The sequence below is a fragment of the Lonchura striata genome, chromosome 6 (genome assembly GCF_046129695.1).
Source record: "Lonchura striata isolate bLonStr1 chromosome 6, bLonStr1.mat, whole genome shotgun sequence".
Lineage (NCBI taxonomy): Eukaryota > Metazoa > Chordata > Aves > Passeriformes > Estrildidae > Lonchura > Lonchura striata.
Genome location: NC_134608.1, coordinates 38,371,588 through 38,392,057, shown reverse-complemented (window position 1 = coordinate 38,392,057; position 20,470 = coordinate 38,371,588). Strand labels below are relative to the sequence as shown.

The 20,470-nt window shown below is 35.5% G+C and overlaps 1 protein-coding gene across 20 annotated transcripts in view; it reads left to right on the top strand.

Moving 5' to 3' along the window:
* Positions 1 to 20,470, top strand: part of PHF21A (PHD finger protein 21A) — a 123,632-nt gene that overhangs the window by 28,222 nt on the left and 74,940 nt on the right. For 8 of the 20 annotated variants that reach the window (XM_021533412.3, XM_021533410.3, XM_021533413.3 and 5 more), the window contains 4 exons: positions 2,957 to 2,997; positions 6,707 to 6,842; positions 10,290 to 10,322; positions 12,381 to 12,467. In XM_021533412.3, the coding sequence (XP_021389087.1) occupies positions 6,789 to 6,842; positions 10,290 to 10,322; positions 12,381 to 12,467 (174 nt within the window). In that variant the 5' untranslated portion in view covers positions 2,957 to 2,997; positions 6,707 to 6,788. Of the gene's footprint in view, positions 1 to 2,956; positions 2,998 to 5,616; positions 5,753 to 6,706; positions 6,843 to 7,245; positions 7,649 to 9,097; positions 9,230 to 9,678; positions 9,739 to 10,289; positions 10,323 to 12,380; positions 12,468 to 20,470 lie in introns of those variants that run through there. The other 12 variants (XM_021533430.2, XM_021533418.2, XM_021533417.2 and 9 more) reach the window with 8 other exon arrangements.

The window sequence follows — 20,470 nt, the reverse complement described above, 5'->3', positions numbered from 1 at the left end:
GGCCCCATGAAATGAGTAACTTTTCTAATCATAGATCATATATATATATATTTGGAATAAGGCAGTGCTCTTAATTTGACTCCCAGACCAGGGGTTTAAAACCCATTCCCAAAATATTACAGAATGTACTGTAATAATCTGCAACTTAACCTTGCAGGCCCCTACCTTGGCCAGTTTGCAGCATATTTCTAGAGCCTTCAAAAGGCTACCTCAGTAAATTGGATTGCTGAGATTTTGTGATATATTTCTGCTGAAGTTTTTGTTACAAAATCCCTGTATAATGCTAAACTCTTCAGTTGATATGAGTGATTGTGAGCTGTCTAATCCTAACTTTCTAATGTGTTTTGTAGTGAGAATGAGAGAGGCAATGTGTGTTTCTATATGTGCTTTTGCTGTGAAGAAGAAATAATCTCATTTCATCTACAGAGCAGACTTTATCCCTTTTTCATTAATACTATTCTGTCTTGATTCACAGCATCCACAAATACAGGCAGTTGTCAAGAACCAAAGTTACAGATATGGGTCGTATGCTGTTCTTACTATAAAAATGCTAAGAGCAGTTGAAAACTTATATCTGTTTAAGATGCTTGTGATTACTAATCTTGGGTATTTGTTTTTCATTTCTCTGTCTCAATTCTCTATTCAAGGAAACTTGCCTGTATCAGGCACAAGTTTTTCTGTGGCTTTCATTAGTGCACTGCATATGAAGAAACCAATTTTTTATTTGTCATAGGGCTTAGATGTTGAGTTTAAAAAGCCACACAAATCAAAAGTTCAGAACTACAAGAAATTCAATTGCTACTTCATTCTTTGTGCTTGTCCTCTCTACTAAATGAGGCACGGATGTTAGTAAAAATAGTATACCTGCGTGAGGGCAGAATTTTGTGTTGCCAGAGGTTTGACATTCAAAGGTTAACCTGTTCTAAACACTAAAGAAAAAGCCTGCAGTAAATTATCTACAGAAGAGGATGCAAATGTATTTCCATTCCCTATATAGGTCCTCTCTAAGTGACTTCTCCAAGGCAACACAGTGGTTCACTTGGATAGTCACGATTAAACTCCTTGTGTTCTAAACTCTGTCCTTGGGAGCTCCTGGCTTCCGAGTCTGAGGTTGCAGCAAGGTTAAATGCAATCTGAAGGTTTGTAACTGTGCAGCTTTATTCTGCACAGTTCCATCTTGGTGGAGCTAGGGTCCTGCTACGGAGGCGAGTCTCTCTCTACGTAGGGGGAAAATAGGAAGGAAGGAACAGTTGCTGTTATTTTTAAGTGACAGCTTTCTTTTCAGGTTGTATGTACTTATGTTACAAGGAAATTGATATTTTTCTTTTTTTAAATAAAAATCGTGCTTATTTATTATAAGACTGCATTTGCAGATGTGTAGTGCTGACTGTTTTGTTTAGCTTTTCAAAGGCAGTGATCTAGAGCAGTTAGATTTTTTTTATTATTATAGTTTTATTAATAAGCATGGACAGATAGTTGTTGCTTGTTGAAGAGGGCACTTAGTACTTGCATGATGAAAGGGCTTCCTCTGTAGGTCTCTGGGCCAATCAAGTGACTGATTGATAGTGGGAGGTGGAGGTGACAAGTAGGATTTTAGTACCAAATAGAAACATCTAGAGTTTGAGAATAATACCTGTCTCTTCAGCACCCTCAAAAATAACAGTATTTAAAATTCTGTAGCAGCCAGAGCGAATGTACTTACTTTGAATACAACCTCAAAACAGTCCATACTTCCCAGCTCATAACCTGTCGTGGTAGCAGCTGGATGTTACAGAAACTTACCTGAAATTGCTCTGAAATTAAACATCATCTGTAATATTCTGTGGTTCAAAATGCACAGTAACATTTGAGGCTAGGAGACTGACAATACTGTCACTGCCAGCATTAGGCTTCCTGTTTTCTTTTCTGTTCTCAGTGGCCATCAGCACTTGGTTCTCCTGGTTGTAAACGGAAACCCTCCACTTGTGCTGGTCTCCAATGAGAGAGAGATGATCCTGACTTTCTACTGCTGTATCTTTTTATAAGGCTGGGGCTTAAACTTTAGCTCTGTGGTGACTTATGTGTGGATAGAAATACCTCCAAAGCTCTGGTTAGCTGTGAAGTTAAAACTTCAAATACGCTAATATTACAGTATTTTACTAGAAAATTTGGAGTATTTTGGAGCCGTTTTTTAGCATCAGGCGAAGTAATTGAACAAATGAGTTATCATTTATATTGTAGCTATCTTTTTAGAACTCTGACTCATGAGTTTTTTATGATTCATGTGGTGATTTCACAGGTATTACCTTGCTGTGCCACAGAATGTTCTACCCATGACCCAGGCAGAGTAATGGACAGTGCCTCTTCTTGGGCTCCACCTTTTGTGTCTCACCATGTTGGTTTACACTGCTGTTTGTTTCAGCCCCCAGCAGTACTCAGTCTGGTGACTGAGCTGACCTACCACCTGCTCTACCATCTTTGGGTGTTGGTGTAACCTCTAGCAGAGATAGTGGGCAAATGTCTAGGGTGGGTAACCTCATCATGTTTAGCTGTGGCAACTGACAGGGTTTATGATAGAGATCTTAATAAATGTAATGGAGAGAAGGTCTTTCTTCCATGGGAGGGGTACAATGACCTTGCATGGAACTAGAAAAATTTGTACCTCTAATTACTTCACTCCCCAGTGACAGTAATAGTTTGTATTTTAATCCTGACTAAAGTTTAGGTCTTCTTAGTTTTCCCTGCCACTTCGAACAGATTTTCTTTCAAAGTGGTGTTTTATAGTTAGCTTCAGCATTAAAAAAAAAAAATAAAATTCAGCTCCCCTGGAGAAAAACTAACCAAAAACCCCCTTCTAAAGTCCCAACCCTTCCCTCTACAACTTTTCAAGTATTTGAAATTATTTTTTTGTTTCAAACTCTAGTTAAAAATATTTGTAATTATCTTTTTTGTTGTTGTTGTTTTTTTTCTTTTGTAGGAGGGGGTAGAGAGCTGAAAGGGATAACTTACTCAAAACTGGTAAGTACTTCTTCCCAAGGTTAAAATGGCTTACCTAAGAATAGATGATATGAAGAGCTGGCATCCATTCCTGGAAAACTTTGATGGTTACTGAAACTGAAATTCTACCTATTCTTATATTCTGGAATTAAGTCTTAAAAAGCAATTGTTGCTGATGGAAGTTTTATAAATAAAATCTCTGTAAGGCTGAGATTTGGGCTCAAGGGTCTATAAGTATAATGAACACTTAAATTCATCTACTCAAAAATAATATTTTTTTTCTGTGTAATGTGAAAACCAAATTTATTTGAAGAGATTTTTGGCTCAGAAAGACTTCTCTCTAGAATTCTGAATTATTCAGAGTCCTTCCATACGCACAGAAGGCATCCATGGCTTTGTGTGTGTCCTACCCTTGTTTATATAAATATATATGCCTTGTCAGCTGTGTTTCTAGTGTAGCTTCCAAAATAGCCACAGTTGGAATAGTATTGTGATATTTTAGAGGTTCCCATGTAGATTGTATTTAATTTAGATAACGGAAGTATGAATCACTTATGTGATTATTGTAGAGTTTAAGGTTTCATTCAGTCTTTGAATATATAAATAGTCTATATGCAGTGCATTGGGGCACTTATCTGAGTATGAAATTGTAAGTCTTGAAGCAACCACTTAAGAAATAAGTGATTTTTGGTAATAAATGAATGCAAGCAAGAAATTGAATGGAGGACTGCTGCCTCCAATAGTTGAAATCCATCCAAAAATGCCTCATTTACCTCTTGCTCAGTGTTCTTCCTGGCTGAGACTTGAATTATATCTGGATGTACAAGAGATGCATGTACTCCTGAATCCTGTGCCTTCCTTTTGGAAATCACCAGTTCTGGTATTGAGCAAGGCATTTGCTTGTTTTCCTTTAAAAATAATGCGATGAAGTATTTTTGCAAGCTGAGCCATTCATGCAGTTTCGGTCATCTACAAGCTTTTTATTTGAAATAACTGCACTGCCATAAGAATAAAGTGGAAAATGCACCATGTTCTATGATTGATTCAGAGATGGTTTTATACCTCTTTGGGTGTAGTATTATAGGTAGTTTATAATGCTACTGAACTTAAGTTTTTTAATCTTCCCTTTAAGTTCGGTCTAAAAGAAGAAAAGTTCAAAAATACTGAAAGTTTTTGCACTAGCAAAATGTATAGTCACTTATGTAGTTTTTTTTACCTCCATTAAAAGGAGGTAATATTCAAATGATCAATATTTAACCAGATGTCCTGATAGATATTTATAGACATTTTTCTATGTAAACTGGAAAAAAGCAGTTTAAGTTTTTGCTGGATGTAAGGAATGATTGGGGTTTTTTTTGGTTTCTATTTTTGTTTCTTTAACTGTATTGGTTGTGTATAAGGTACTTGGGGGGAATTCTAGACAGAGATAACTGAATAGTTATTCCTGCTTGGAAAGGGAAGCTGCCAAATGTGTGTTCTAGAAAGAAACAATTGTATATATTTCATATTCAGAATTTGGCAACTTGACCAAACTTTTAAATGAAATATATTTTTTCATGTTTATACTGCTATAAACATAGCTAGGCTGAGCAACTACTAACTACTTTTTTCTGCAAGGCAGTGTCACTTTTTTCTTGAACCTCTTAAAAATTAATTTTGAAAAATCTTGATAGCTGTTCAAGGCATAGATGCAATTAGCTTGGATTAGTTTTTATGAACCATCAATACTGCAATTCCTATCTGTCAAATTAAGTTGTGCATTAATAGAAGTTGCTCAATCTTTATATATTCTTTTACAGAAATACCGTGTCATATTTGCCATGAACATGTATTGGACTTTACATTACATATATTTAAGTAGTGGATATTTTTTATATTCTTTTGGATCTCTTTTGCATTCAGTTGAGATAACTCTTTTGCACTCAACTTTGAAGTTAGCATGTAGCTACAGAGCAGTGTGAACTATTCATCACGTGTGCCTTCTGAATTTTTGAAGACCCACTGAGAAAGAAACTGACCAAATCTGCCTGTCTTTACCCTGAATCTGAATTTTCAAGGGTCAAAAAGACTTCTGGCCTCTGCAGTGGGTTCCAGTTTTCATTAACCAGTCTCCCACGTGGTTTTCTGAGGCATGGCTTCTTTTGAAACTGCAGTGGTGGGGACTCAAAGCATGCTGCAATTGTTCTTGTCAGTGAGTGGAAGTAATAATCCGTGATTCTGTTTTCTCATTACTGTTTGTGGTAATAGGACAGGGAACTATATGTAATTTCCATGTATCCCTTGATACAGATTAGAGTTTTATAGAGACTAGTGCTGCAAAGGCAGCTGTTTTCACTCATCTGTGTCACATGTGGGAGAGGCCCTTGCAGAAGGTCATTTCATGTGTTGGCTAGAAAGTTTGATCAGGCCTTTGTTATTTAAATAAGTAACTTTAAGCTACCAGCAGACAACACTGACGAAGAGTTTAAATGTACTGCTTTTTAACTCCCCTTTATAATCTACTCTTTTTGTAATATATTTCTGTTTGAAAAGATAAATGATAAATAAACAAAACACTCACCTACAACCTTTTTTTTTTTTTTTCAGGAGTTCACAAATTTGTCCATTACTTCAGCTTACTGTAGTGAGACAGCATTAAAATAAAATTCTTTAACTTAGGGGAATTAATCTCTTTTTACAGCCTGCATGTCTAATCAAAGCTGTCAGGATCCTTTTGAAAACATTGTCGTCTCATTAGGAAGGCCTCTGAATTGGCAACAACACCTGTGCAATGAATGTGAGAAATTTTCAAAGAATAAAAAAGTAGGAACTATTTTAACACTGCAGCAATTCCTTAATTGTGGTGTCTGGATGGAAAAGTGACTGGAAAAATTGCTATATAAAGTTTTCCAGTGACTTTCATGTGTTTGCATATATAGATGTTTTTATACAGGTTCCACTATAATTTGAGCATATGGAAATCTTAATCCTGTTTCAGAAGCTGATTACTTTTAACATATTTCTGAAAAAAAAAGTCTTGTCCAGCATTCAGGGCTTTTAGAAGTATGTTTGATAATGCTTTTCTATGTCAGAGACTGGGGGGGGTTAATTTGTTTGTAGTACAAGTGAAGATGCTAAACTTTATACTTATGATCTACAAGTAGATTTCCAAGATTAAAAAGATTATAAAATTAATCTTTTTGAAATGTCTTGTGCTGCTAAATATCACTCTTCTTTCAGAACAGATTTCAACTGAAATTACTAACTTGGCACAAACTTTAGGAAGTGAGTTATTAATATAATAATGTTCTGTTAAATAACATGCACACTGTCCCATCTAAGAACAGCTCTATAGTATCACAAACATTTAATTTAACTATTTATTGTGGTTGTAGAATTTTATTCTCCAGAATAAATTTTCATTGACACAGATTTTTAAAACATTCTCGGTAGTCAAATTTGCTAATTTAATATGCAACTGCAATAGGATATTGGTAGGAAATAGCTGCCTGCAAACTAAGATAAGGGATAAGTATGTCAACTTTTGGATATGTGGGAAGTAACAAATTTGGCTAAATGACTCCAAGGCAGGCATTTTGTAGAGCCTGCAGATTTCTTGTGTTCAAAAGACTGACTGTATTTAGGCATTTGAATATAGTTCGCTATTGAATTCCTGTTGTGTTATAATCTCCTTTTTTCAAATGGACTTCTCTCCTTCACTAACCAAAATAAACCCCTTATTTTTCTGTAGGACTGGTGTTAAAGAGGAAACCAGAAACTAAAGGCACTGGAATCAGCAAAGACACTTCTAGAGAAAGTGGAGAAGGTAGAGAATGGAGCTGCAGACTCTACAGGAGGCTCTGAAAGTGGAAATTCAGGTTCACCAGGTAATTTATATACTTTATTGCTTTAAAGCAATAGTAGCATTAGTACTATTGACAGTATTGCTAATAATGGGAGCATTAAGCAATAGCACTACAACTATAATAATAATTGAATAATTGTTTTATAAGCTTGAAACTATTTCAGAATTTTGTACTCTGCATTTTGACCTGACCACCTGTTGTTTTTTAGCAAATGTGAAAAATCTACATATCAAACTGTGGGTGTGGGGGTTTTTTTTAGTGTTTTGTAGCAGTAATAAAAACATTCTGAAAACTGTGTTCAGCTGCTTCTGTCTGGAAGGTTTTTCTGATGTTCTGAAGCCAACTTCAGTATTCAGTTGGCAATGGAGGAATATGGTGGAGGAACTTTGATGTGAAAGGTATATAGTGCTGCAAAGTTTAATCTGATCCTTCTCTTCTGGAATTTCTTCTACTTCAGTAGCTTCTAAACTATATTTTTGATAACCAAAATGTTGTAGTGCTTGGGTTTCATAAATTTTTATAAGTTGGGTCTTTTTACTAGTAACCTGTTCAATACTATATGGCAGTAGAGTTGCAGTTTGTCATTGTTTTACAATGCCAATGAGGAACTATTACAACTAATGATACTAAAACATATTGTAGTAAATATAGGAGGACATGCATATTAATTCTTGGAAGAAAATTATTACAGTCATAGACACAGATTAGCTGCAAACTTGAAATGTTAAATTTAATGAGACCTTTTCTAAACACAGTTCTCCAAGTACTTCTGGTGCTCTTCAGATATCTGAAACTCACAACTGTTACACAAAGGATAAAAAAATATAATAAGTAACATTGATCAGTGTAGTCCATCATATGAAATTTGGAAAATGTTTCAGAATTACTTGGTGACTTGTCTAAACTTTGATCTGGATGGGTTGCTCAGTACTCGCTGCAATGCTGTGCATATTGCAAGAAGTCGAATGGATAAATTGGTAAAATCAAGCTATGTCTGCTTTAACAAAATACAACTTACAGCCAGGGAGCAAAACCTGAAAAAGCTAAGGATTTCCAGAACTATGGATGAATATTTTGCTCTCCTCAGTAACTCCAAGGCCTTTGTATTCAAAACTTCAATGAAGTTTTGTTGTGGAGGTAAGGAAGTTCAGAAATTACCCATGACATTTTGCTGGAGACATACAAATGTTTAAGGCCAGTAAGTAATTTCTGCAAGTATTAACTACTGTAAAGCAATCAAAATATTAATCATGCTCATGTTTGTATGCCAGCGTTTACCCCTTGTGTGCATCTTCATTCCCCTTTATGCCCAAGTGAACCAAAAATTTTAAGACTGTGATTTCTGAATAACCTTTTGCATCTGTTCATAATGACACTGATGAACAGGGATGAAGAGAGAGAAATATCCAAAAAGACCTTTTTTAAACAGCTTAAAATTGGTGGGGTTTTTGATTTCTTTACTTTGCCCAGTTGCCGTTCAGAAAAAGCTACCTTTTTGTCTATTTTCTACGATCAGAGAATCCACCATGAATGACACCTGACAAGATCACTTCTATATGAATGCACAACTTGAATATTCAAATGTCTTTCCTGTCAGAGCTATATTGCTTGCCCTGAGAAGGGATGCACCAAGTCTAAGTAGTTCATTCTGCTACTGTGTTGACTTAATTAAGATAAATTTGAAGCAGTTTACTCTTCATGGTTTTGATCACAAGAGGTGCTAAAGGACTTATATTTAGCTATTCTTACAGAAGGGTTGAGTTTCATGGATAATTCTTCAAGCTCATGTGTGGAAGGAACCTAAAGCATCCTTGTCTTTCTCTTATGTCATGTCATCAGTAGCTTTTAAAATACCTTAAATTTAGCTTATGTTTAAGAGGCATATCTTTTTCCTTAGGATTGCATGACGTAGTACTGTGTGATCCAAAAATATAGCAATATTTTATGAAGAGTTTACAGTGCTGACTGTATTGTCTTATGACTGCATCTGCAGGAGCACTTTATATAAAAACTAACAGATTTGTTGCTTGTCAAGCTCCAATGTGGCAGGAAGCACCGAGGAAAAATAAGCTAAGTCTGTTCCTGTGATGCTGAATGGCAGCATGACGAAACAATAATACTCAGTGTAGATAAATGCCAAGTGATGCACTTTGGAAGAACAGGCCCAGTTCTACATCTGCACTAGCAGGCTGTGAACTGGTTGTTGGCACTGTGGAAGGAGTTTTTGCAGTTTGGAGTACTTGAATGTTGCACATAGTTTTAAACTTTTTCTCCAGATGATAGAGACAAACTAGAGAATCATGGAAAACTGCCAAGAGTGAACAAAGCAATGGAATGATTTGTGCATGAGGAGTTGTTCAATCTGAAGAGGTGAAGACTGATGGGGGAATATATGGTGTGGAAAAAATGTAAGAACGAACTGCATAAAGAAGCAGCCTTAGAATCATAGAGTGCCTTAAGTTGGAAGGGATCTGTAAGGATCATCAAGTCCAGGTTCCAACTCCTCTTGACTTAAGTCAGCCCTGGTTTCCTGTAATCATATTAGGCCTTCATGCTTGCATTGTAAGGAAATAGATTCAAAAGAAAATGGAGGTCATCCTTTTACATAAGAGTCCTGTAATTTAACTTGGGAACTTATGGCCACAGAATCTAGAATGTTTTCCTGATTCAAAAAGTAATTAAAGCACATCAGTGAAATAAATGTCTGTTAGTAGCTACTAAATCTAAGGCATAATCTTTGAAAACATTCGAGATGTAAATTTCTATAAATTTACCAAAAAAGTTATTAGGAGTTTTTGCTTTACTTTGTGTCTTCAGTCTGGTCTCTGATTTTCTTTGGTAACTTTTTCTTGCTTAGCAATAGACAGCATTCTCCTGCAGCTGCCTGAAGGAAGTGAGAGAGGAAGAATAGTGAATGGTAACAATCTGTCTGTTTTCCTTTGGATGTGGAGGGCATCTCTTCTACAATGATCTCAATCTCTCTCTGAGGGAGAAAAGTGGCAAAGATACTTCTGAACATGGGTCTTCCATCTGGTACCAGCCAAGTCAACACACAGGCAGAGCTTTAGTACTTGAAACATTCTGCTCTTGAATATACAAACAGCTTTTGTGCCTGCAGCAGTTATCTGTGGTTTGTGTTTCTTCTGACTGCAAGCAAAGAGGCCAGCAGTTCTAGAGGAGACACAGCTATTAGATTATTTTACCCAGCTGGCTTAAATTGTCTTTAAAAAGCATCACTTGTTCAAGAGCTGTTTAGGAAGAGCAAAAGTGATGGCTTAATACAGTACTTTTACTGTATTAATAAGAATGGGTTTGGAAATGTTAAAATACTGGAGTCCAGGCTTTGCTATTGAAATGCTGTAAAAAAATACTTTGCTTTTACAAGAGTTCTTAAAAAATACTGATTTTTAAATTGTTCAAAATATTAGTAATGAAAATCTTCATTGTTGTGGTTTTTTTTCTTTCTAGAAATTGGTTGCCCAAATGAAGCAAGATCCACAGGTAACTATTTTTTTTATATTGGATTATTTTACTTAAAATTTTAGATATTTCTAGATCATCTTCCTCCTTGCTAACACAGTGTTTAGAAGAAAACTTGTTCATAAGTTTTTGGACAATGACTGTTGGATTGCTTAAAACAAAACCAAAATTCTTGCTATTATGGAGCTTTTTGTCTCATACATATTCTTAGTAGTTTAAATCAAGTGACTTTTCTGGGCTATGATGCAGTTCAGATGAGCAGTAAGTTTCTGATTCTATTGGAAGCTGCTCTCTATAAAAGCTGCCATAATTTGCAATAACTTTTTTTCATTTTTGGAGTAACAGAAGGTTCACAGTAAAAGAAGAGAGAGGATATTCTGTCCAAGAAATTTTGTCCAAACAATATAGCTTAAGGTTGTGCTCAGACTGCCTGTCTTGGGTGTCTTACCAGCCCTGTAGTGTCCATAGCAGGGACACTCAGCCTTGGGAAGTTTCAGAGCTTCTGAAATTGGATAACTGGTCTCCCTGCATAGACAGGAATCATCCCTTTCTCAAAGACTGTGTAAGGTCCCCGGGTTTTCTTGTACAGCAGTTAAACACTCTTGGATGCTGAATGGGGAGTGCTCTGGAGCTCTCAAACCAGTCTGAAAAGTTGAGTAGAGGGATAAAGGCTGCTCACTTGAGGCTTGCTGTTAAGAACTCCCATCCCCATACAATAGTAAATGTCCTGTAATTTTCTGAATGTACATTTTTTTCTGAGCTCAGTGAAGTAAGAAGACAGTTTTTAATAACACTCAGGTAGTTAAAGCTCTGACAGGGAGGGTTAAGCGGGGTGTATTGGAAAATCTGGTTTTTTGAACATTGTTATTCTGATGGGATTTGGGTAAGATCTGCTGCTGAAATTCACTGGTCAGGTCTGCTAACAATTAGTCTGCAGAGCAGTTCGCTTTCAGTTCATACTTGCTGAAAGTGAGGTCATGCTGCAAACAGCCATGAAAAGTTCCTAGAGTCAGGAAAAGTAAATCTGGTCTCTGTTTCCAATGCTCTTAATGCATTTTTATCCCAGATTATAAAGTAGAATCTAGAAGTAGGGAGGATGACTTGTCAATATCTGGTTTTGCTGAAATCAGAGACTATCTGCAAGCTGAGATCAAAATGCATTTCAAAATTGGAGGAATATAAAAATAGGGAATATGCATGAAATTCCTGTGATTATGTTAGTCTTGTGTTCTAATATTTCTGCTTAGCATACTAAACATGCATAATCTAGTATGAAAAGTTTACAATATAATTGAGAACAAAAAAAGTTAGAAAGGACAACAATTAAGGAAAACCTGATTCTCTGTCACATTTCTGCAGAATTTCATAGGTTTTAGACTAAAGACATATGGCTATTTTAATTTCAGTAGAAAAGAAAAAGTCCTGGTAAAAATTGGTTTCTGTCTGCATTTTTCTAGTGTTTCTTATGGCTTTAAAATCTGAAAATTTGAAAAGTGCTACTGTAAACAAAGTGCTAATATTAATGACTTATCAAGACAAATGTCTGTTTAGCACAGCCTATAGCATAAGCATATATGGAAATAAGGACTTATGTATGTTTTTCTTCAATTGATATATGTGTCAATTAAGATTTAATAGATATGCTTGATACTCTATGTAGTTAAGTGTATATGTCTTTGCATAAATATCATAGGTAAGAATGTTTTAGGTAACATACCATAGCATACTGTTATAAACAGTATGATACTGTTGTATTACATATTAACAAACTTTTACTGTTTAATTTGTAGTCTTGATGAAATGTACAAATGTGCTTTGTAATGTGATAAGCACTAATGGATGTTTTAATGAAATCTTCTTTTCAAACTGGGCTATCTCTCTGAGTGCCAGAAAGGTTCTCTGATTATTGTTGCACTTAGCGACTTAAATAAGGCTTTGTTGAGCCATTTGAATTTTATTTGCTGTACATCCAGAGGTGCTGTATTTGTAATACACTATGCAAAAACAAAGCAAACAAACAAAAAAAAACCACCTTCCTGCTACTACTCTTTGTTAACAAATGGAATATCTTTCTCACAGATATTTTTTCTTTCTAATCAGAACGCTGATTTGAAGAAACAACTTCATGAACTTCAAGCCAAAATCACAGCTCTGAGTGAGAAACAGGTAGGGAAACAGAGCTGTATTTTTAACACTGTATTCTAAAGATGTCTCTTTTCCCAGCTTCCAAGAGAGCTGCTAAATCTTTAAGTGCAAAAAAAAGTGTGGGCAACCAGACATTTTTGATTTCTATTTGATTCCTCAACAAAGGATAGGTTGAGTTATTGTGAGTCTATCAAACAAGAAGCTATTTAATCAGTGGAAGTTATAGCAATTTTTCTTGTGTGGAAACTAGCATTTTATATTAAGGGAGATGGAAAATGGATTAGTTTTGTCACTTTCTTCTTATTATCTTGAAACTTCTTCTAAACTTGACCATTCTGGTTTGGGCAAATCTTTAGATTTTGACTTAGTAGGTCCACACTGTGTATATGGGTGAGTACGCTGGAATTTTTATTAATGTCAAGACCAACTAAATGTATGTCGGTTATGGGTACTTAGTAGACAATTTGAAAATTAGTTGAATGCTTTAACCATGATAAATTGCACCACAATTTTCTTATGGTTGCCATTTGGTAGGAATACAGCTCTAAAGTATGAGTAATAATTACAACTGAATGTTTAATAGAAAGATGGTTGAACTTGAACATGGGCCTTGTGAATAGCAAGAAGAAAAAGACATAATATTGAGATATCTACAGAACTTGTTCTCACTTTTTTTTTTTAAACATGAAAGAGCAACACATGCACAAACCCCTCATATACCACATCATCCTATCTGTAGTAAACTGACTTAAGCAGTCCCTTATTGTGTTGCTTAATATATCAATAATGGAACCATATTAGACCAAAAGATTAGACCTTTGAAAAGGGGAAAAATTTAGAGCATTGGTAAAATGCATGAGTGTCACAACTAGATACCTCTATTTGTGTCACTAGCTGCATGTGTTCTGTTTTGAGTATTACTATCCCTCAAAAATAGCCAGTGATTGACATTTATCTAGAAACTGTTTACTGAAGAAAATGTAGTATGTTTTAATAGGGGAACAGCAAATCTAGGACGAAACATGTAAGGATAATAAAGAAAATTATTTTTTAATGAGAATAGTAGTTCAACAAAAACTGAGGTTTTGCTGATGTGATAGCATGCCTCTCTTGAAGATGATTTATTCTCTAAAACCAGCATGAGCCTCTGCATGTGGCTATGTCTCACAGCAAGCTGTTTCAGGATTCTCTGGTAAGCTCTGGATGCCCATGGTAATTTCAAAATGAGCTTGTCTTGATTCCACGAAGCAAACTGTATTGACTACCAGTTCACATAATGAGCATGGACAGGCAGTGAGGCACTGAGTGGAATGTAAGAAAGCAAGTACATTCTACCATAACTTTTAAATTTGTATTTATAACTATGTAAAGTTATGCTGCAGAATGGTCTGTATTAACATATATTTTAAATTACCCATCACTAGAAATGGACCTATATTTTTTCTGTTGAACTCAAAGTACTAAATTACACTTTTTCATGGGATGAATATGGGTTAAGTTTCCAAAAGGTGTTGAAAATTAAGTTTGAGTTTTCTTCTACCACACAGTGAATACAGTCTGTATGAACTCGCAGTAGTTTGCTTCTTTGTATTTTTTGGGTTTGATTATCAGAACAACAGTGAACTTCCCCATGATTGTTGAAGTTTAAATGTTTTGTTAACTCTACTACTGGACTCGGGAGCTGCCAGTGTTCCAGATGATAATGTTGTTAAAGTAGTATGACTGCTAAAATGCAATGGTCATGGTAAATATAAGTTCTAGGAAAAGAATCACAGCTTCCCTGTGCAGAGAAATGCTCACTCCCTCTTTATTTGCAGGAATCTGTTGTATATAAATCTGTGGCTTAGCAGTTCAGTTAAGCAGCACCTTAGAGACTACAACAAAGCCCTTCTTCTGTTTTCACTTTCACTTCTCTTCAGGAAAAATCATTATTATCAATTGCTTTATGGGTAGAATATTAATCAGCAATTAAATTTTCACACAGCATGGAGAAATATGCAGTTTTGTACAGTAAATATAATGGTTTACATTATGCAGTGCTTGTGTTAAGAAGGGGCACAACATGTGTAATCTGTACTCTTGTTTAGAGCCAAGTAGTTCTGGTGCCTGATATCCTGTGAGTAAACTCTGATGGCCCAACGGATGCATAATGGGCACTGTTCAATAAGGTTTTAATGATCTTTGAGAAACTGAAGTTCCAGCCTGTGTGGTGTCTCTACTTGGAGACACAGAGCTGAGATGCTGGTGTTAGAGAGGCAGAATAATAAAATACCTTTGGCTTGTGAAATGTTATGTCACCCTAATACATGCTTTTTCTTTGCTCTTACTTAATGAAGTTGGATGAAGACTTGTGCAAGAACCAAGTCAGCGGTAGGTTTAGCTTTTAGTTGCTTTAGGACTTCCCTCTGTTTCTGAAGCATTGTGAGAAGAGTGCCGACACTTGCTGCCAGTCACTGCAGTGATTCAGAATGGCTTAGGTGTCTTGCTGAGAATTAATAATGACAGTTCTGTTCAGAAGTTTGTGAAATTGAGGTGATCTGGCAAAGTACAAAAAGAAAGCAAGTAGGCTGTACAGTGTGTAGGTTTAAACCTAAAAAAAATTGTTAGCTGATGCAAGGTTGAACTGTTACAGCATAACGTATGACATGTATTCATATGTTTTTTGAAAATGTCAGAGGTGAAAATAAAGGCTTTGACTTGTTACACCTGAGAGATGATGAAGCAATATATGCTGAGTGTGTTAACACTTGAAAGGAAAACTGCAAAAAGGGAAAAACTTTACTTGAAAATAACTTGCATTTGAAGGGCTGTAAGCTTGAATTCTTCAGACTAGTAGATTTCTGTCTGCTAGTCTCTTTGTATTATTTTCAGAGTTGTAAACAACGCTTACTTGTCTAATCTGTGGGCAATAAGTGAAATTCAGTTTAATAGTCTTGCTCCTCAGCTATAAATGTGAGAGCTGCAGTCTGGAAACTCTGAATGCATTGGTTTTATAAATGGTTTCCTCTTTCTTCCCTGACCTCCCTCTTCAGTAAAGAGAAGTCAAGAGTAACTTTTTTTAGAACAGTTGTAATTACCAAATCTAAGGTTGAGTTGTAAATGTGAATTGATTCTGTAGCTTTGGAGCACTGTTTTTTTTCTATGTTTTCACATCTTTGGAAGAAATTCACAGTCAAAGTCTAGCACTTTTTCCTTTGCTTTTTATTCTACGATAGTGTTGTCTCTTGGCATTCTGATTTGTAGAATTTTACCCACAATTACTTTGCACTACTCAGCCATTGTCTGGGTTAAATGCACTCTTTACAATACCAAAATGTAAAGAATGTATTTTTAAAAAAATTATATGAGGAAGTTTTTTGTGTATACTTCTTTTTTTTTGTTTTGGGAGATTGGTTGGAAATTATTACCAGTAACACTAGTGAAAGGCTGGGGTTGAGCAGGGCTAGCATAAAGGAGGAAGAGATGTAATCTTGAAGTATTACCTTTTCTTCTGCCTACTTTCCTTCATAATTAATTTAAAAAACAAAGAATATTCACTTACAGATATGTCATGATTGAGTATGTATCATAATAGTACTTAATTTTGAAGACAAGGAAGAGGTCATGTGGGCAGCAAAAAAGATGTAGTTTTTAGCAATACTGTGTCAGATATAGGGGAATTTCTAAATGTGCTCTTATCACAGTCTCCTGGAAAAGTTAGAGCAATATTCTGTCTTATACGTGAAAGAAAACTTACACAAATAATCTTTTGACTGTGTGATAAACAGGTGATGGTGGTAAGCAGGTATGAAAGAAATCAAATGTCTCTTTCCCTTATATTTGAAAATAAAATGCAAATATCTCTTCCTGTAGTGAAATTCATTGAATCTCTAAGAATAGTGTTGTGAAAACTAGATTTGTATTGTAATGTATTTCCTCTTGATGTTGAAATAATAAAGTGGATCCCTCTGTTATTTTGATTTCTGCATATATGCAAGAAAAAGTAATCAAAAATAGTTATCAGCATATATATGCTATATGGAGATACTTGTGGTTGTATTTTTTCACAGGGGAAAAACTTTAACATACTTTATTGTGAAAAGCAGTTGAAACTGTGGAATATAATTAGAAAAAATGCATACCGTAAAAGCAAGTTTATTATTATGAATAGGCAAATTTAGTGAATTCTCCTTTTATTTGCAGCTTACAGCAAATTGAGATAGATGAGGTTATTCTAAGTCCTGTATGTTCAGGGTGAGACTCCTTTTAACCTTGCCACTAAATAGCAAGTAATGAGAAAGGGTATTTGGGATAGATACAAAAAATAACAGAGTAATTTAACCATGGGTTTGTATAGTTGAATAAATGTAAACATGTGGTTTAGACTGACAAAGGAAACTTGTTATTTAAGTTTCCAAAAACTGTCAGGAATGCTTTTAAGCATTACTGTTACTATTACAGGTACCATAACTTAGTAATGAAAAGATTGGTAGTGTGCATAAATTCATCCTATGAGACTGTTCTTCTTGAACAGTTGTCAGTCACAGTAAAGGTGAATCCTTATGGAGACTTTTTGAACACATTATCAGAAAATTGTACCCGAAACATGTTCTATTATGTTCTGTAAAGAGAAGCAGCAGTTTGGTGAGAGGAATGCAAGCTCAAGAAAGCTAGAGAGCAGGAGGGAAACTAGGTACAGTTAACAGGTAGGAAAGAGCACTTCATGCTTGTTCATAGGAAGGTAGGCAAGGTATGCCTATGTGTTATAGGTATACCAGATGAACATCATCACAACTTAGGACTAAAAATCTGGAAAGAAATAAAAAAGTCACTACTTACTCCTGCCAGTTTTGTCTGGAGTTTTTGATACTTCCTTTCTCCATGATTGATCGAGGGCATATTAAAATGCCAGTTATTCTGTCAGTAATGGATCAAGTCTGCAAATATGCCATATGAAAGTTTAATTACTAATAGCTAGAGGCAGGTGATGCCTGATTTCAGTTCCAGTTGTTTATTTGGAACTGTACATATAACTGTACTAAACTGATCTTTTCTAAGTAAATGGCATGAATGATAAAGATATGCTAATTTGCATGTAACTACAAGAATGCATTTGTGCCAACTGTTTATAAAGCAGTTGTAAAATACATGAAAAAACCTGTTTGTATAATCCTTCTTAGACTTTTTGAAGTAGTCAGTCATTTTTTCCTGTCAAAAAGATACTGGTCTATCTGGACATAAGGAGAAGTAAGTTAACTACCTCAGATCCTTTTGAACATGCTGATAGGTGTGAACAGCACCTGTTTAGAGGTGAATTTTCGAAAAATCTGCATAAGCTTACTATTTTAATCTTTGGTATTTATTTAATTTGCATCCAAATATTGCGTGAAAATGTGAATATAATGACTTCTCATTAAATTATCATCTTTCTTATTCTCAAGATATACAGGCTGAAGCAAATTTTGGACATTGTACAGATGATTGTAGATAGGCAAAGTGGATGCATCTCTCCCTGCTGCCTCTTTTGCCCCAAATTCTCATGCAAAACTGGTGTTATAATCATTTGTATATGACTGAAATATTGCTAAGCTGTCTCAGACTTTTTATAAAGCTTAAATCATTATTAAACCCATACTGGCATGTAAACTTGGATTTCCCATTCTTTTCTTAATGTAACTTCACCTAGACTTCTCACTGTTGGTTTGTGAACTTAATTTTTGCATATCTAATGTACAATTAACACTGGAATTACTCAATTTAAGAAAAGTGACCGTTTCATGATGGCATTAAGAAGAAGAAAAACTCTCCACACTTCCCCCCTGCTACTCTTTCCCTCAGTACTGATTTTCTGGCTCAACTTTTAATTTTTGAGTTCATGCTGTATTTAAGCCAGATTTGGAGGCAGCTGGAGAACTTTTTTAATTGAACCTAGTTGGATAAATCTTTCATCTTCATATAAGCCAGGGCATAACTCCAAAATAGCCTGCTCTGCTTGAAAATCAACATTGTAGATAGAAAATAGGCAATTAAACTACAGTATTTCCAGTATTTCCTTGAAAATCCCCTACTGATGGAAAGAGTTGGTTATTAGATGCTCCTGCATGTTTTGACTTGCTGGATAACCTCACAGATCAGTAGTTATTTCAAGGCCTACTATTCCCTTTTCCCTTTTATACTTGAAGGGAAGACAAGTGAAACATTAGATGATGATGACTGGGATTTAGGCTGTTTTGTATAGCACCCTTAAATGCCTCTTAGTTGGATGCTGGGAAAAGGGATTAGATCTACTGATGAATTTTTATAAGTTAAAACAAATTTAAATAGTTCATTCCGCTCTGTTCTGCATGCCTCGGTGGAACAACCTCACAGCCACAGAAACAGTATTTTGATTTATTACAAGTTAGAAAAGGAATAAAAACCAGGGATCTGCTTTTCAGAGCCTTATGTATGAATCTTTAGCTGCTATCAGAATTGCTTGGTTCCCCAGCTTTTCTGAAGTGTGTTGAATTTTGGAAGGAAGAAGAGAGACAGTGTATCCGATGTTTAGAATACAGGCAAAAGCTTGTCTCCACTGTTTGTTCTCTTCTGCCTCTACTGATTTGAAAAGAAGCCACTTCCTGAAATGTGGGTTTTTTGCACTGAGTTACTGACTGTAGTACAGCCATGGGCTAAAATACTTTTATTACCAAATATTATCTTACTGGTTTGTACCACACCAAGAACAAGACTGACTCGGGTAAGCAGTGTTAGGTGGTGTTTTCCCACATATGGGTCATGTGTTACCCCTTCATAAGGTACTGAGGAACCACTCAGTTCAACTCCTGCTGCATAGGTTGGAAAAGGACTGAGATGGATGTGATAAAGTCGCATTGCTTCTATAATGCAAGTTTGGAATTATTTTCTGTTAATTGTACTGGCTTTTACAGGTGGACTAAGGATCCTTTGTAGGGACAAATAAAGAGGAAATACATCTTTCTGGGAGTGATTTGGAGAGATGACATATTAGGGAAGTGTGAGTGGGCCAAATGAATGTACACTTTATAAAAAGATTTTTTTGGGATTTCACTTTTCTAACTGAATGTTGTCTGTCCTTATTACTCTCGCTATGGATTTTTTGTCTCATTTTTTGTGGAGACTGTGATAGGCTTGAAGGGCTTAAAGGGTGAACATACCTAGCGTATTAAAAAGTAAGAATGCTCTTCACAGAGTTTCTTAAAGTCTGTGCTTACTTTTCTATATTGGCACTGTTGGAGGCAGAGAATGCAGTTTTCTTCCTTAGAAAATCTTGATGTTCACTGAAGTGATAATCTGGGTCAGTTTTCATTTTCTGTTCCTGGAATTAAGAGTTTTATTTTCTTCAAGTATGGGCCAAGTCAATGTGAATTCACCTATTTCTGGTCATTATACACAGTCACTTTCTTTCAGTATTCTATTCACTTCTGGGTTAACTTTTCAAATACTTGTTCTGGTCTTCAGAAACTCCAGAAAGTGTATAATTTCTTTAGAGCAACTTTTTCCATCCTGTTAGATAGCAGAGACACCTGACATCGCGTCAGGGAAAATAAGTGGTAGCCAGATGAAATGTAAGTTTTCTTGGTGTGATTTTGTTTTTGTTTAAATTAGGTCCTTTATTATTTGAGCTTCTTTTTATCTCCTCCTTTGTCCTAAGTTTGTAAAAAGTGGTAGTGAAGTGCAAGGGGTCTTCTTCAACTTTCCTCACTAATAGTAATGTAACAGATTAATTTAGGCTATGGTGACTGCAGAATTCAATGGAATTTTTGCTGAAATTAAGTCAAATGTGGGGGATCAGTAGAGTGGTGAAAGCACCACCAGAAGGCAATTCAGACATGGGAACCTAATTTTTACTGTTCTGTGTTGACTTTATGAAGGCCACTCTCACTCTACTGACTATAAAAAACTACTAGGAAGATTAGGCTTTAGTTCTTTTCCCTACAGAGTTTATCTGATGTGTTCTATGACAAAGAATTCTTGTTCTATTCTGTCTCTTTTTAATTTAAGTGACTTCTTAGAGTAGACTTTTAAAA